Here is a 16,245-nt window from a genome sequence, read left to right as displayed (position 1 = left end):
TAGAATGCTGCGCAGTATGTGCATGTACACCAGAGAATTGTAAAAATGTTAAAGACGACTCTATTGAAGACAATGAAATCAGCTTATTAGATGGAAATCCTGTTGCTGTTGACGAAAATTTTCAAATTATTGACAATGAAAACGATGTATAATTAATATTATATTTTAATTTTGATATATTTTTCAATGAAAATTAATTATATATTGCTTAATGTATTTCACTGTAATAAAACATTCAATAATATAGTCACCACATATATTAAAAGAAAAATTACATTATTATAGCATTGTAAAAAATTAATTTTAATTGTTTTAATTATAATATGTCTATATAAAAATAATTAGAAATATCTTTTTTTTAATAAATTGTACGTAATATTTGTACTGAATTAATTTTTTAAATTTAAACAAATATTTCTACGCGCCGCACGCCTGTATCGCCGCAACCGCTGTACACACTTAGCGGTAAACTGCTCGAAAGGCATATTCGAAATATTTGGGTCCACGTTTTTAGCAAGATAGAAAAAAATTATCCTTCTCAAAATATTCTAACTTGTACTCGATGGTTTAAAGATTATAAAGCTATTTGTAGAATTGCAATTCATTTAGTAGTTTTTTAGAAAAAAAATCCCAAAAATCACTAATTAAGGCATTTTTTCAACAAAAAAATGCAAATAACTCGAAAAGGAAGGATTTTTCGAAAAATTATCAAGAGAGAAAAAGTGTTTATTTTGATGAGATACACCTAAAAAAATTGATTCCGAAGCAATTCGGTGAAATTGCTTTTTTGTATAAGTTATTTGTTAATAACAATTGCCGGCCCACTTGTAAAAATTAAAAAAAATACATTTCATCTTGGAAAAATATATAGAATCGAATAAAAAAGGTTTGGTGCATTAGAAATGCAAAAAGAATTTTAGTCGGTATATTCTGTTTCTAAGCGTCTTTTGAGGGGTAAACCGCTCGCCTAATATTATTATTTGTGCTCTTTGATTCCAGTAAAGGTTTGTTAATTCTAAAGTCACTTTTGTATATGTTTTCTGTATTTAAAATTTATTTTTAATGGATAATTTGAGAACATGACTAATTAATGATATTTTTCTGTATACGATGTATTTTACTGTAAAAGATGAAGAGTAACCATTGTTTTGGAATATATCATGTTTTGTACATTGTGTTAAACAAGTCTACTATAATGGCTAAGGTTTCATCATTTATGTATTTTAAGCTTTTTACTGGGATTTGTTCTGGACCTACTACTTTCTACACTGTCATTTTTGCTGTTTTTCTTACATTTTAATTTCCTCTTTTAATACCTTTAAGACCACACCATCTTCTACTTCTACTTTCATCTGTTCTGTTCGTTTGTGAACAACTTATTAATGTATTCTCGATCTCTTTAATTTTTAGTTGGTATTCAACACTAGTTTTTAATTTGGATTTTTCAGTAGTCCTGGTTTTCTTTTTCTATTGTTGTGAGTTAATTCTTTAATTTTGTGTGTGTGTGTTAAACCTATTATGTCTTTTATGTCATTCTTCTATTTATTTGTTTATCCGCTTTTTGTATATCTGATTATCTTTGTTTTTATGTTGACGTCTTTCTTCCATTAAATCTAAAATTTTCTCCGCCATCCGTTGTTTCTTTTTGTATCTGTTTGGTGTCAAATTTTTTTTGGCGATGATATATTTTTCTCTTGATTTTAACCATTTTGTATCCGTTTTAGTATTATGCAGATTTTGTTCTTTAACATATATTAATCGATTATTAATTTCATCTGTAAAGCGTTGTCTTATGAGTGGGTTCCTTAATTTAGTTCTATCGATTTGTGCATCTGTTGTTTTTCGTTGTCGCCATCATCATGCACTGAACTAAATAATTTTTCTGCATTTTTTCCAATAAAAATTTGTTATTTTATGTACAGGATGTTGACTGATGTTATTTATTACTATAATACCAACTTTCTTATTTTAAATGAAACATTGGTTATATTACTTATATAATTTTTTGATTCTGCACAATTGCCATAACTTTGATATATTGCATGTTAGCTTATTTTAGGATACAGGGTGTTTAATAAATAGATCACTCTATGTGTGTCCCCTTATGACTTTAAAAGGTTCTAGACCTAATTTCAATAAAGAAGATGTAGTTCATTTTCGTTTTTTAACTTGTTTTTAATAATGTATAGGTATATGTACTCTAAGATATGTATCTATATTCTTTTAAAATACATAAATGAAACCTGCCAATATTTTTAGCAGGTTTCATATGGAAAATAAATCGCGTCGGTGAAAGTGCAAGACCTCGTATGTGCAAATATGAAAATTTTTCAGGAGGTCAAAAAAACCTTATAAAGAAAAATAAGACGTTTTTGTGCCATAATTTTTGAACTGTATTTAGTTATAATAGTAAAACTTAAAGGAATTTGGCATTTATTTCGTTTTGCGTATTAATTTGTAAAAAACATGTTTCATACGAGGTCTTGTACAAAAAATTAGTTTTGTTTTTTTAGATACGAGTATCTATACATAGCTTATTTAATGATTATTCAAAGTAAAATGTCACCGTGTTAACAGAAGGATTCTAATTGTTGACTAAAAAGGTTTTGGAAACTCACTGTAGGCTTATGGGACCAATTTTTTATTTGTTTGGATACTAAACATACTATAAACAACTTTAATTCTTAAGGCACTAGTAAACAGCACATCTCAAAATATTGAACAGAATTTTATTCAGGTAGGAATTGAAAATTTGAATTTTTCGAAAATAAATTGAAAAATTGAAAACAACTGAATATAAACCTAAATGTGTAAGAAACATAACAATATTTTAGGAACAGTAAACTTTAAACAGGGACTTAACACAGTCACAAACTAAAATTCTAAATAAAAATCAACCACATAATTAATGAGGTAATTTGTCATAAAAATCCCAATATTGTTTATCAAGAACAACTTACAAGCTTTGAAGGTGGTCATATTTTTGTATATAAGGTACATAAATATCACGATTTTTGAGTCGTCTTTCAATTATGCTATAGACCGAGTCGACTTCCATCTGGGTATGACCCTTGTGGAGATAATTCTAAGTAATATGAACGTTGTTTTCCATACAAAATTGAAGAAGAGAATTTGAAAGTATTAAATTTTTGTTTTGATACCCACAACTATCACTATATGATAAATTATTTTGTTGATTTATTTTCTGAAAGGTAATTGGAGAGTAACTCTGTAAGGAGGGTGGCGAAAATATTAGATTCAAGACCGCCTTGGGCTTCATCCCAGAGGTAACAGATTACATCTTTAGTAGACATATTGTAGACAGTATAATTATGAACACAAAATTTTGTGTTATACTAGATGGCACTGGCTTGCAAAACAGGAGACAACTTTACAGTTTGTACATCTATACAAAAAGCCGCGATTTTTTTGGGGTGACTAATATCTCTCTATTTATTATATATATATATATATATATATATATATATATATATATATTTCCCTTTATCTTCCATTTTCAAACACCTTGCTTGTTCTTTTTTTCATGATGTCTCATGTACTCTTTATCTGAAATATTTCCCAATCCGTGGATTGTAGATTTTTTATTAGATTTGTTCATTTCTTCTAAAAAAAATTGTTTTAGAAAGACAATTTGTATTTATATTTTGACAGTAGTATTTGTACTCTCTATATAATTCGGCTTTGTTTCCGAATACAGGCTCTAAGTACAACTTTTTTGTACTAGCTCGGCAGTAATGGGACTCCATTTTAGGGATTTCTGACAAAAACTTTTGAAGTATGTGTCTTGATTCATCTGTACTCCTATTTCTACCAGCTCTCCGAACGTTTACTTCAGGCACATTCATTCCACTATCTTTTCTAGCACATTCTTTAACCATTCATTCACCTACATTTAATGTTGACAAAAACATTTTTTTACAGACCTTTTTTTTTCTCAGTTCCATTTTTTAAATAGTAATGGAGAGTGCTACTTCTTCGAGATCCTTCTACTTTACGTTAGCTAGAAACAACATCAATCATTGAACCTAAAAATTTCTGTTTTATATCCCATGATAATTGCCAAAATGAATCAAAAATTGCTTTTCTGTCTTGCTCCTCAAATTCATTACAAAATATTGTCTTTGATGTTTGACATTTCCGAGAGTTACATCCCGGTTTTAATGTACGTTTGTTTGTATTAAACATCAACCTATAATGCCCATCATCATCTTTCTTTAAGCCCAAATACACTTTTCCAAGTATTCTAGATTTTTATTTTCATTTCTGTTCTCATCTGTTCTTCCATTTTGATTACTTTCTTCTTCGACTAAACTGATGGCTTCATGTTTGCTATCTGAGCTCGAGTCTTCTGCGGTTGCAACAAAATGTGGATCTTTGTCATCTACATTATCCACCTTTTTGTCCACAAGTTTTGCATTTTCAAGTCGCTTTTCCGCACTGTCTAGATTTTTTTATTTGAATATTATCAATATCTTGATTTAAGTCAATTTTATAGGTAGGCGATAGGTAGGTATTTTAAGGGTTAAATATTTAAAAGTTAATATAGAAGGGATAGAAGGCTGGGGGTACTCATCCAATGTCATATCTTAAGGCTTATAAAATAAAACACAGCTATTTCTCATTTCATTTATCCAAGATTCTAGATTAACCTCATCATTTTGATGTCTTATTGTAGTAGAACGAAGGTTAAAGGTGGCCTCCATATTATAAAGATCCATTTTTGTCAAAAAGTGCTTTCTTTGTAACTTGTCTGCATCTGAAATTCCATCTCTCACTTCATCTAAAACCGCATTAAATGGAATTTTTGCAGCTAGTCTCGTAGCAATTGATTTTCTTTCTGATGGTGACAAAAATAAGTGCCCAATTGTATTTTAGTGACCAACATGAGTTTTGACGATATATTTTCAATCACTTTGGACACCTTCTTTTATCATAGCAGGACAATCTTATATACTAAAACGCTAAGCCCTTTTCTTGTCCACCACTTTACTCAAAAACCATATTAGATAATTAAAATATTTTTTCGGAATATTATTAGTATTACGTATGAGATTGTCAAGATATACTTTGGGTACAAAAATTCACTTCCGGTTTTGAGATGACCGGAAGTTAAAATTTACTTTAAGTTTTAGACCCCACAATGTATATATGGATCGAAAGGTCTCGTCGAGACGAATCTAAATATGTACTTCCGGTTGCGATCCGACACCGGAAGTGTCCCGAAACGCGCATAAAACGTCAAGATATAGCAAATCTGACACCTGATTCGTAATCAGCATGCAAAATTAACTGCTAAATGATATCCATGTCGACATTTGATGAACTAAAAATTGCATTCCGGTTTTGAGGTCGACTTCCGGTTTCATTTTTATTAGTCAAATCAATAGAGAATTCAACGTAGAGTTCAAAAATGTAAGTTCACGAAATTATCATTTATAGTTTTTGAGTTATTAATAAAAATATTTTTACTTCGGGTCATTGTATATATTGTATATTTTTCTCGCAAAATAAAAATTTCATTTAAAAAACTCGATATCGAGTTGGCCCGCTAGTATCCATTAATTTTATTAGGTACTACCTTGTGTTTTAAGATGTCTGTCTCCCTTACCTTTTGAGGTGAAAAATTCAGATCAGTGGCATATGTAGCTCACTATTCCTGCCTTTTTTCCTTTTCCATAACAAAACTAGCATTTGTTTCATGTTCTATTTTATTCTTCCAGGAAATAAAGTCATCCTGATTGGAAAACTCTATTATATGGTATTGCATAGGAAAGCTATGAGAAGTTTCATAGTGTTTAATAAAGTCCTTTTTAAAAGTGGCAGTATAATCACAGAGTGGACATTTATGTTGAACTTTTTGAGTTTCTATAGAAACCGACGCAGAAACTGACACATTTGAGTGAACTTTTTTCAGATGAAAGTTTAAATTCGGCTTATAACTAAATTGTCTATCACAATATGTACACCTATAGACGTTGCCTTTTAGAACTTTTAAAGGCGCAATTAAATCCAATTTGTCGGGATAAGAAATTTTTACATGTCCTCTTAGTTCACTTAAACGTTTATAAACTTTTTCGCATTCCACACTTATTTACGCTTTCCGCACCGGACATTTTCGTTGTCAACAAAATGAAATGTTCAAAAACAAAACACAGAACTGTAAATGATAGAAATATTCCGAAAATTTATCAGTGTAGTCTTTAACAAACAAGACAAGAAAACACTAAGTTGTCACGTCACTAAGACGTCATGCGTAAGCACGGTTCGTAGACTTAGTACAGTTGCCTCTTCCGACTGGGGTGGGGATGCTTGAGTTACGACGTCACAAGAGTACACAAGAATACAAAACCCATTTATTATCACAGTTTGTTCGTGGTAATTATCTTTCAGTTTATTATTTGCTTTATTATTTATCGTTTCGTAAATATCTCAGTTTACTTTATATTTTTGTATTTGAAATTTTGGTGTTTTCTATAAAAACTTATTTTGAATTATCGAAGAAACGTTATTTATTGTAGTTGTACATCGTACCTTCCATACATTGTACAATACCATTGTCTTCGTATCTTTTTATAAGGTAGGTTAAAACTTTAAAATTTCATTGTGTATTAACGTAATAATAATGTTGATGAAATTTTAGAATGCCAGGTACAGGTTGTAGTGTGTAGGACAGATATTAAAAAAAATGGAAAACATATTTATGTAATTCGGTAATTCATTCAATAATTAATCCAGTATTGATGGAAATTCAGTATACGCGACAAATTTTCAGTGTAAAATGAAGATTGAAGTCCTAGATTTACGTAAATCCTGCATTAACATTGGATAAACGTTAACAACCTGATTAATTTTAAGTACCAAACTGCCTACATATCAACAGTTTTCCATAATTAGGTATTATAATCCACTAGACATCTTTATTTCATAACTATCTTTACAATTTTCCACACATCAAAGACATAAAAACGACCATTAACAATGTTACGATTCAAATTACTGTACTTTCGTGACGTAATTTCGGGCTTAATGTTCATTGGTTCGTCGGAAGAGGCAATTGTAGTAAGTCTACGAACCGTGATGCGTAAGCATCGAGCAAAAAGACAAAAGAGGGAATGTAAAGGTAGTGGGGGCAAAAATATTGTTAGACAGGAAGTGCCATCTTGAGAGGCCAAATTAAACAAGGAAAGAGAGTCTTTCCTTGTTTAAGAAATCAAATTTAGTTGGGTTATGTTATTATTTGTCCCAACTGTCACATGAAATCTTATTTATATTGAAGTTTTTTAACAATTGTTTCAGTGCGTAAGTCTGTCAGTAATTTCCCCGATTCAAATTCATAATAGGCAACTCACATTACGCGGCTCAGAGTAGTGGGTCAGGCTCTAGACACAAGTGCAAGATCTCTGTTTCACATAGTAGTGACATGGGTATTTATTTTTTGTTTTTTTTTGTATGGTCGGTTTTGTATATAATAATGCAGTGTATGCAAGCACTTGGCTATCTAGATAAATGTTTGAAAGGCAGAAGCCTGTACATTATTTGGAGTCGAATACACACCGTCGTTCTCTCCATTACATCGACAGTTGAAAACATTTGTCTAACCATATTAGATAATTTTATCATAACTTCTTAAAATTACGTGTACAATTTATTGCGAAAATGTTTTTATTATCACTAATAGGGTATTGATAGCAGACTCGTTTCTGTTACTCCTTACAGTATTAAGTTCAGATGGAAACTATACGTTACGATAGGTTACGATATATATTTTTTCTTGTAACAACGAAATAATTTCTCTATAGCCTGCGGAGTATTTTAGCATTATTATGTAGCAACATAATATTTCATAACCTCATATACGCTTAACGTTGGGTTGCGAATTAATAGAACAACACAACAAATTTTCCTAAATCTAAATTCTATACCTTTGTGTTTTACTTACTGGAAAGTCTTCTTGAGGTTTGCCGGTGTTTCTAGAATAAACCTTCTTCATAACTGCTAATGCTGCTCTGTTCCTTCCCATACTCATAAGGTATTTCGGACTCTCTGGTAAAAATATATATAGGATGCCAGAGATTATGGTCAAAGATGCACAAATTAACATGAAGATGTTCCAAGCGTGAAATTCTATAAATTAAAGAATAAGAAATAAAATATGAAAAAATGAAAAGCAAAATATGAAAAACCAAACATCCATAGACAAGTCAATATAAATGTGTTACCTCAAAAAGACATGTAGCAGTCATTGGTATAAAATGTAAAGAAGCTTAAGATAATGGACATCAATAATTAGTTGTATAAACAATAAATTGAAAACTGAAATTTACAATTTGATTTAAACATAGCACAGCAAAAGACCATGTGGTTTTTGTACATGTAATTTAAAAAAGTATATAAAAAACTTATGTAAAAAATAAGTACCTATTTGCTGAGAACTAACAAGATCATAAGATCACACTTCCAACAGTTTAATATTAATTTAATTTTTACTTTAGGTAACATTATTGAACAGATTAAGAATTTAATTAGTAATATTGTAAAAGGTGTAATGAAGTATTTTATACTTTTATATATATATATATATATATATATATATATATATATATATATATATATATATATATATATATATATATGTATATACAGCGTGTCCCAGACTAATTTACCCAAGCTATATCTCTTAAACGAATAGAGATCTTCGAATGGGACAAAAAGTGATCTATTCTACTTGTAATACACTTTAATATGGCGTAGAAAAAATCATCCCCTAAATATTCATCCCTTAGTTACAACCTATAACTTTAATTTTTTTAATAGCACCCTGTATATTTTTTTACAGTTTTGGATGTGGTCTTCTATCGTCTATTCAACAGATTTATTAAAAGTAAAATCGGTCTGTAAATAATCAAGAAATGAATTTATTTTTTATTTTTGTTAAGTGTCCCAGACAAATTTATCCAATCTATATTTATTAACAAAATAGAGATTTTTTAAAGGGACAAAACTGGTCTATTCCATTTGTAATACACTTTAATATGGCGAAGAAAACATCATCCCCTAAATATTCATCTCTTAGTTGAGTCGCTCAGAAGCAGAGTGGCCCAACTGATTTTTGTGTATAATTCAGGTAGGTAGTACAATAGGTGGCATTTTATCATATCTTTCATTTCAGAGTGGCTCAACTAACATTTTGTTGTATACCAAGAGATGGCGCGACTTGTACAGTTAGGCTACGTAAACATTTCACATGATCTATTATAGTTATGGAAACGTGGCCCAAGTGACAGTTGGGCCAGTGTGCAGTATGATATTTTAGACATTGTCACTCTTGCCTTGTGTGTTTGTATCAGTCTTGTCTAGCGTTAATTCGTTCTTTAAAGTACTATCAGCCTTTTATACGGTTTATGTTTGTGCAATATTGAGCAAGGTGAGTAAATTATTGTATTTTAGTGTAAATTAATAGTGATTGTAAATATCTCGGCTCAAAATTTAAATTAGGATTCTAAATTTTTTAAGATTATAACCTTAAAATTATAACCTTAAAATGAAGAAAGCAGGCTAGTTTTCTACTTAGACATATTTTTATAATAAACTCCATTCGCTTAGCTCGGACAAATTTTGACAGATTCATTGTCGGAAACCTACAACACAACAATTCCTGCTTCTCGGTATTAATAGCTCAAGTATCCTGCTATTACAGACTTCTTTCTTTAAAAAAAGAAGAATTATTCTAAATAGTCGAAGTGTATACTAAACCCATCAAATTTTGGGTAGTATATATTTAAAAAATATATATTTAGTTGTTATAATTTAACATAACTATTTATTATATGGTGCAGATAAATAAATATTGATTGTCGGTAATTCGCAAAGTTCTATTTTATTTACTATTTAGTTTGTTTACTATTAATATTGGCTATGAGTACGGGTGCTTGGTTGTATAGTAATTTCCAGCCACTTTTAGTCTGTCAAAAAGTAACTAACTTCGCAAAAAAATAATTACTAAATTCACTAGACAGTTTGGACTGAGATTAGCGAGTTTATCTATGGTATGTTTATGGTTTTCTAAGCGATGTTGCCAAAAGTTTAGGTTAGTCTTTAACTTAAAGACATTTGAAAAGGATTTTATTCAAAAGTTTTTTTTAAAGACATTTGATCACTAGAATTAATAATTAATAGAGAATATTTTTGTTATAGTTTGGAAATGCCGTTGTCGGATACATCCAGTACTCGTGAACCCAGTGAATTTGAAACAGATTCTGGCTCTGACTTCCATCCACCTTCTGATGCTGAGTCTTCTACAACTAGGGAAAGCTTCACAGAAGATGGAGTTGTGGAACCTGGATTAAGTAGGGGTAAAAAACGTAAGAAAAATAATTCAGTTTGGAAAAGATCTAAGTCTATTTCTAAGATTTTTTCATGGAGTTTGCAGTTGTCCACGAAAGTGTCATTTGTTGTTATCTCTTGAAGAAAGAAAAAATATTTTCCAAAGTTTCTACAACTTATCTGATTTTAATTTACAGACTGCTTACATTAATATACAAGTAAATGTTGTCAATAAAGGTCGACATACAGCAGCTCAAAACCATAATAAACGTTCTAAGACACGAATTTATACATTACCGAAAGAATCAGGTGATATGGTAACTGTTTGTAAATTATTTTTCAAAAAAGCTCTACAAGTTTCAGATGGAAGGCTCACCAGAGCTTTAATAAACAAATCAATAGGTGGCGAATTAATCACTCCGCCACTAGATAAAAGAGGCAAGCACCCCCCTAAGAATAAGACAAGGGAAACCGATATTCAAAATATAAAAGATTTCATTAACAAATTTGCCAAATATACATCACACTATAGCCGCAACAAAAATCCTAATCGAGAGTATCTGTCACCTGATTTAAATATCTCAAAAATTTATGATTTGTATGTGCAAGGTGAAGAACCAGAAGTGAAGGTATCCAAATTCATCTTTTCGAAAATATTTAATGAAGATTTTAATCTTCATTTCCGTTATCCTCTCACTGACACTTGCAAACGATGTGACTCTTATAACATGAAAATAAAAAGCTGTGTAGGTGTAGAAAAAAGCAGAATGGAAACAAAGAAAGAGTTACACCTGCGGAAGGCAGAAGCAGCTCGAAGTGGAATGAAGGAAGATGCAGCCAAGAATAAAGATACCACAACAGTAATTACATTTGATTTGATGAAAACTTTAGCTACTCCTAGTATTTCTACGGGAGTGGCTTATTACAAGAGACAGTTGCGGACGTATTGTTTTGGCATCCACAATTTAACGACAGGACAGATACACATGTATGTATGGCGTGAAGGCATAGCCTCACGTGGCCCACAAGAAATTGGTTCTTGCATTTTACACTACGTAAAAACATATGTTAACACACCAGTTTTGATCTTGTACAGCGACCAATGCGGAGGTCAGAATCGAAATATTAAACTGGCATCTATTTGTACATACATGAGTGTCTCCAATACTTTCAGTCCCACAGTCATACATCACAAGTTTCTAGTTTCCGGTCACTCCTATTTGCCATGTGACAGAGACTTTGGAGTGATCGAAAAACAAAAACGATATTTTAAAGACATTTTTTTGCCAGACGATTGGGTGAAAGTTATTTTCAGTTCCAAAAAGAAGAACAAATTTCAGGTATTTAAAATGACCTCTGAAAATTTTAAGTGTACTGAAAAACTAGAGAAGTTACTTACAAACCGAAAAAAAGGAAAGCAAGAAATAAAAGTAGAATGGCTTAAAATACAGTGGCTAATGTTCAAATCAGAAGAGCCATTCAAAATTTATTTTAAGTATTCTAATAACGAGAGTGTATTATTCAATTGTGTTGACGTCACAAAAAAAGAACAGACGTCTTTCAGATAAAAAGAGAAGACTTCTACTTGGACATCCTCTATCCTGCTGGAAGACCTATAGAGCAACTAAAGTATAAAGACCTTCAGAGTCTTCTTCCTTACATTCCGCCGGTCTATCATGAATTTTACATAAACCTGAAGACAAACGTGGAGGCAGTAGATAATGATATTGGATCGGAAACAGATGAATAGGTGACCCAAGTGAAAGTTATATGTTTTTTCGTAAAAGCTTAATATTTGACATAGTGGCCCAACTGACTTTTTTTTGTAGAAAAAAAGATTTTTTTTTTGTTAATTTTTTGCGATTCGACTCATATAATGTATTAGGTTCCAGAAATGTTTGTGTAAGTGAATAAAATAATACTGGTTAATAAAAAAAACTGGTTTCATTTTTAGCTCAATTCTTTATTTGCCAATATCTCAAAACATCAATTTTACACTTAGGCCACTCTGCTTCTGAGCGAATCAGTTACAACCCCTAACTTAAATTTTTTAATGGCACCCTGTACATTTTTTATAGTTTTAGATGTGGTCTTCTATCGTCTATTCAATCGATTTTTTAAAAATAAAATGGGTTTGTAAGGTATCAAGAAAATATCAGTTTATTTTTTAGTTTTGTTAAATTAATCAAAATAGCCTTAAAAAATAGAATAGAAAAGAAATATTATGCTTTATTATCACTAAAAATTTTACTATTTTAACTACGTAGTATAACTTCTTACGTGCGTACGAAGTACACACTCTTTTTATTTAAACATTATTTTTAATTTTTCAAAATTTGGTCTTTGTAGGAGCATACGTTATCTTCCAGTGTGCAAAAATTAACAAAAAAATCTCTTATAATAAAGTCACAATATTTGAAAAACTTTTGAGGTTATTTTACGTCTTGGATATTACCCTTAATTCTGGTTGCCATGATTTGATCTGTCAAATCAACGATTATTATTTTTGACGTTTGGTATTAGACCAGTAATAATTATATTTGTTGTAATTGTGTATTTATAACATTTCAATATGCCTTATTTATTTTCGCCTGACGAGTACGTTAATATCCTTTTGATTTATGGAGAATTTCCCGACAATTATATCAAGAAAAGTTTCCAAATCGAATTCCTAGCTAAAAAAACCTTTAAGAATTTGGAACGCTCACTTAGACAGGGACATTTTCCTAATAATAAAAGAGGTACAATTGAACGCACAGTAAGATGTAACCAAAACCTTATTAATGTACTAGCATATGTTAATTTTAATACCAAGGTGTCTGTTAGAACCCTCGCCAGTGAATGTGGCATTCCAAAAAGTTGTGTGCATAGAATTCTCAAAGATTTTAAGTACCATCCTTTTAAAGTGCACCTAGTTCAAGGATTACAGCCTGGTGATGACCAAAGACGTCTTAAGTTTATTGCAAAAATGATGTTAAAAATCAGTGATGATCCACTTTTTTTATCAAAAATATTGTGGAGTGATGAGGCTAGATTTCACAATATGATGGTGTTGTCAACCGTCACAATTCCAATTATTGGTCTCCCGTGAACCCACATTGGATGATGCAAACAAGATTTCAGAATATTTGGGGTATAAATGTGTGGTGCGGTTTATTTAATGGCAGTATTATAGGTCCTGTCGATCGGATAGCCAAGCGGGCTGGGCGGCTGGCTTCTCCTTCGCTTCACTGCGAGAGATGTCAGTTCGATCCCCAGCTCGGTGACAGAAAACAAAAAGGCTAACGCAGCAGTTTAAAATTCTAAAATGAATCTGCGGCTTAGTCTAGAATATGCTGGTATCTGATCGGCCTATGGTGGAGCAGTACGGCAAGAGATAAGGGCTTGCGGCTCGGTGATACTCCTCCATAGATCTCTACCGGAAGGGCGTGTGCCGCCTAAATACCGGGTATATATATATATTATAGGTCCTTACTTTTTTACCGGCACTCTAACAGGTGTTCAATATTTAGACATTCTAGAAAACATTCTACCCGATTTGCTAGAAGATATTCCTCATGAGCGTCAAGAAATGTGGTGGCAACAAGACGGAGCTACTCCACATAATGCGCGAATCGTTAGCGACAACCTACAAAACCGTTTTGATAACCACTGGATAGCAAACAACTCTCCAAAAATTATGTGGGCCGCACGTTCATATGATTTGTCACCTCTTGACTCTTTCTTTTGGGGAGCGATAAAAGATATTGTTTACCAATCAAAACTGCAAAATTTAGAGGAATTAAAAGAAAAAATAAGACAAGCATGTCGCCAAATTACTCCCGAAATGATTAGAGCCACATGTACCAGAACTCTTCTGGAACGATTCGAAATGTATGTTGCAGCAGGTGGATTACAATAATTCGAACATTAAAAATGTAAATAATATTAGTTATTTGGTGTTTTGATTTATTTTTTCATGTAATTTTTATTGCATTTATTTTTATTGTTCCTTTAAATTTTATTGTTCCTAAGGTTGTATTTTATTTGTACGAGTAGTATGTTCAATTTGCAATTTATTTAAAGTTTGCAATAAATTGTTTTTGTTTTACTTTCATTCTTTTATTTTGTAATATTGACGATTTATCTAATTTCAGTGACAATAAAGCATATTTCTTTTCTATTCTATTTTTTAAGGCTATCTTGATTAATTTAACAAAAATAAAAAATAAACTGATATTTTCTTGATACCTTACAAACCCATTTTATTAAAAAAAAAATGAGTTAAATAGACGATAGAAGACCACATCCAAAACTATAAAAAAATGTACAGGGTGCTATTAAACAATTAAAGTTAGGGGTTGTAACTAAGGAATGAATATTTAGGGAAAGATTTTTTCTTCGCTATATTAAAGTGTATTACAAATGAAATAAACCAGTTTTTGTCCCTTTAAAAAATCTCTATTTTGTTAATAAATATAGCCTGGATAAATTAGTCTGGGACACTTAACAAAAATAAAAAATAAATTGATTTCTTGATTATTTACAAACCGATTTTATTTTTAATAAATCTGTTGAATAGACGATAGGAGACCACATCCAAAACTATAAAAAAATATACAGGGTGCTATTAAAAAAATTAAAGATAGGGGATGTAACAAAGGGATAAATATTTGGGGGATGATTTTTTTCTATGTCATATTAAAGTGTATTACAAGTAGAATAGCTTACTTTTTGTCCCATTCTAAAATCTCTATTCATTTAAGAGATATAGCGTGGGTAAATTAGTCTGGGACACCCTATTTTGACTTTAATCTTAGTTTATTGAGCCAATAAAAAAGAATTATAACTTATTTGTTATCAAAAGTAAAATAATCCTTATATTACCTGTGTTCGATGGATTCAAAAGATTTTCTAGTTGTCTTTTATCGGGAAGAGAAGAAAGGATAAGAATACAAATATATTATATTACAAAGATTTATGTTTCTTTATTTTATATGAACGAATAAAACAATTATTAAATTCTGTTGTTATCTTATCAATCAGCATACAAGAAAATAAATCAAATTTTTATAATAAGATTATAAAGCTACATACATTTATATTACGTGAAAACCAATTTTACTTAAAATTTTCTTTACTTGAAACAAGAAACAACAAAACTTTAAACTTTTGATTAGCCTAACAAAACCTCAGTTCTTAAATTTGAATACTAATGACCATGATGTCAAACCGATCCTTCACAGATATAAAATTCAATTGTACAAACACTTACAGCTTATTTTCTTCTTGAGTTGTATGTTGGAACATACCCAGAAAAGTCCAGTCTTCTCAACGATGTGATCTCTCCTCTTTGGCACCTCGGCTCATTTTTAACGTCTCTGCAAATCTCCTGCAGACTACACAAAAAACACCTGATTCACTTCTCCAAACTCAGCTACTTATTTATGGCACCAGGACCTCCTTTTGTCAACTTGATGCCGTATGAATACTTTCACATATACTTTATAAAATGCCCACGGTAGATACAAGGACCTCTTTTAATCTACTTGTTATCTCCTTCTGCAAACTATTCACTTCTTTTCGTTACGCCGGTATCCAAACTCACGAACCACACCCTATCTTGAGACAAACGACTGTTTCCTTTCGATGACCAAAATATCACTAACTCCTCCGGTCTCCTGATCGGCTCACAAATTCCCATTTAAAAACTACCGTCCAATCAAAAGCTCAAATTGTGTTTACCATGATTTTGGAAAAGCCTAATTTCGGTTTCAGAGAAAAAATAAATAGCTTACTTTAAAATTGGTTTTGTCAATACACAATTTATACATATTTCAAAAGATTAGAATATGGTCATTTAATACTCGACTATACAAACAATGAAAAGATTAACTAAGACAGGTAAAATGTCTTCTAATT

General features: G+C 30.9%; 1 protein-coding gene across 1 annotated transcript in view; it reads right to left on the bottom strand.

The window, feature by feature from the left end:
* The window catches only part of LOC140439493 (synaptic vesicle glycoprotein 2B-like), a 131,040-nt gene that overhangs the window by 21,471 nt on the left and 93,324 nt on the right, over window positions 1–16,245 (bottom strand). The window contains exon 5 of the mRNA XM_072529444.1: window positions 7,961–8,145. Coding sequence (XP_072385545.1) covers window positions 7,961–8,145 — 185 coding nt within the window. The remainder of the gene's footprint in view (window positions 1–7,960; window positions 8,146–16,245) is intronic.

This window comes from Diabrotica undecimpunctata, chromosome 1, assembly GCF_040954645.1.
Source record: "Diabrotica undecimpunctata isolate CICGRU chromosome 1, icDiaUnde3, whole genome shotgun sequence".
NCBI lineage: Eukaryota > Metazoa > Arthropoda > Insecta > Coleoptera > Chrysomelidae > Diabrotica > Diabrotica undecimpunctata.
The sequence above is the reverse complement of the archived record's forward strand: the minus strand, read 5'-3'. Positions and strand labels throughout refer to the sequence as shown.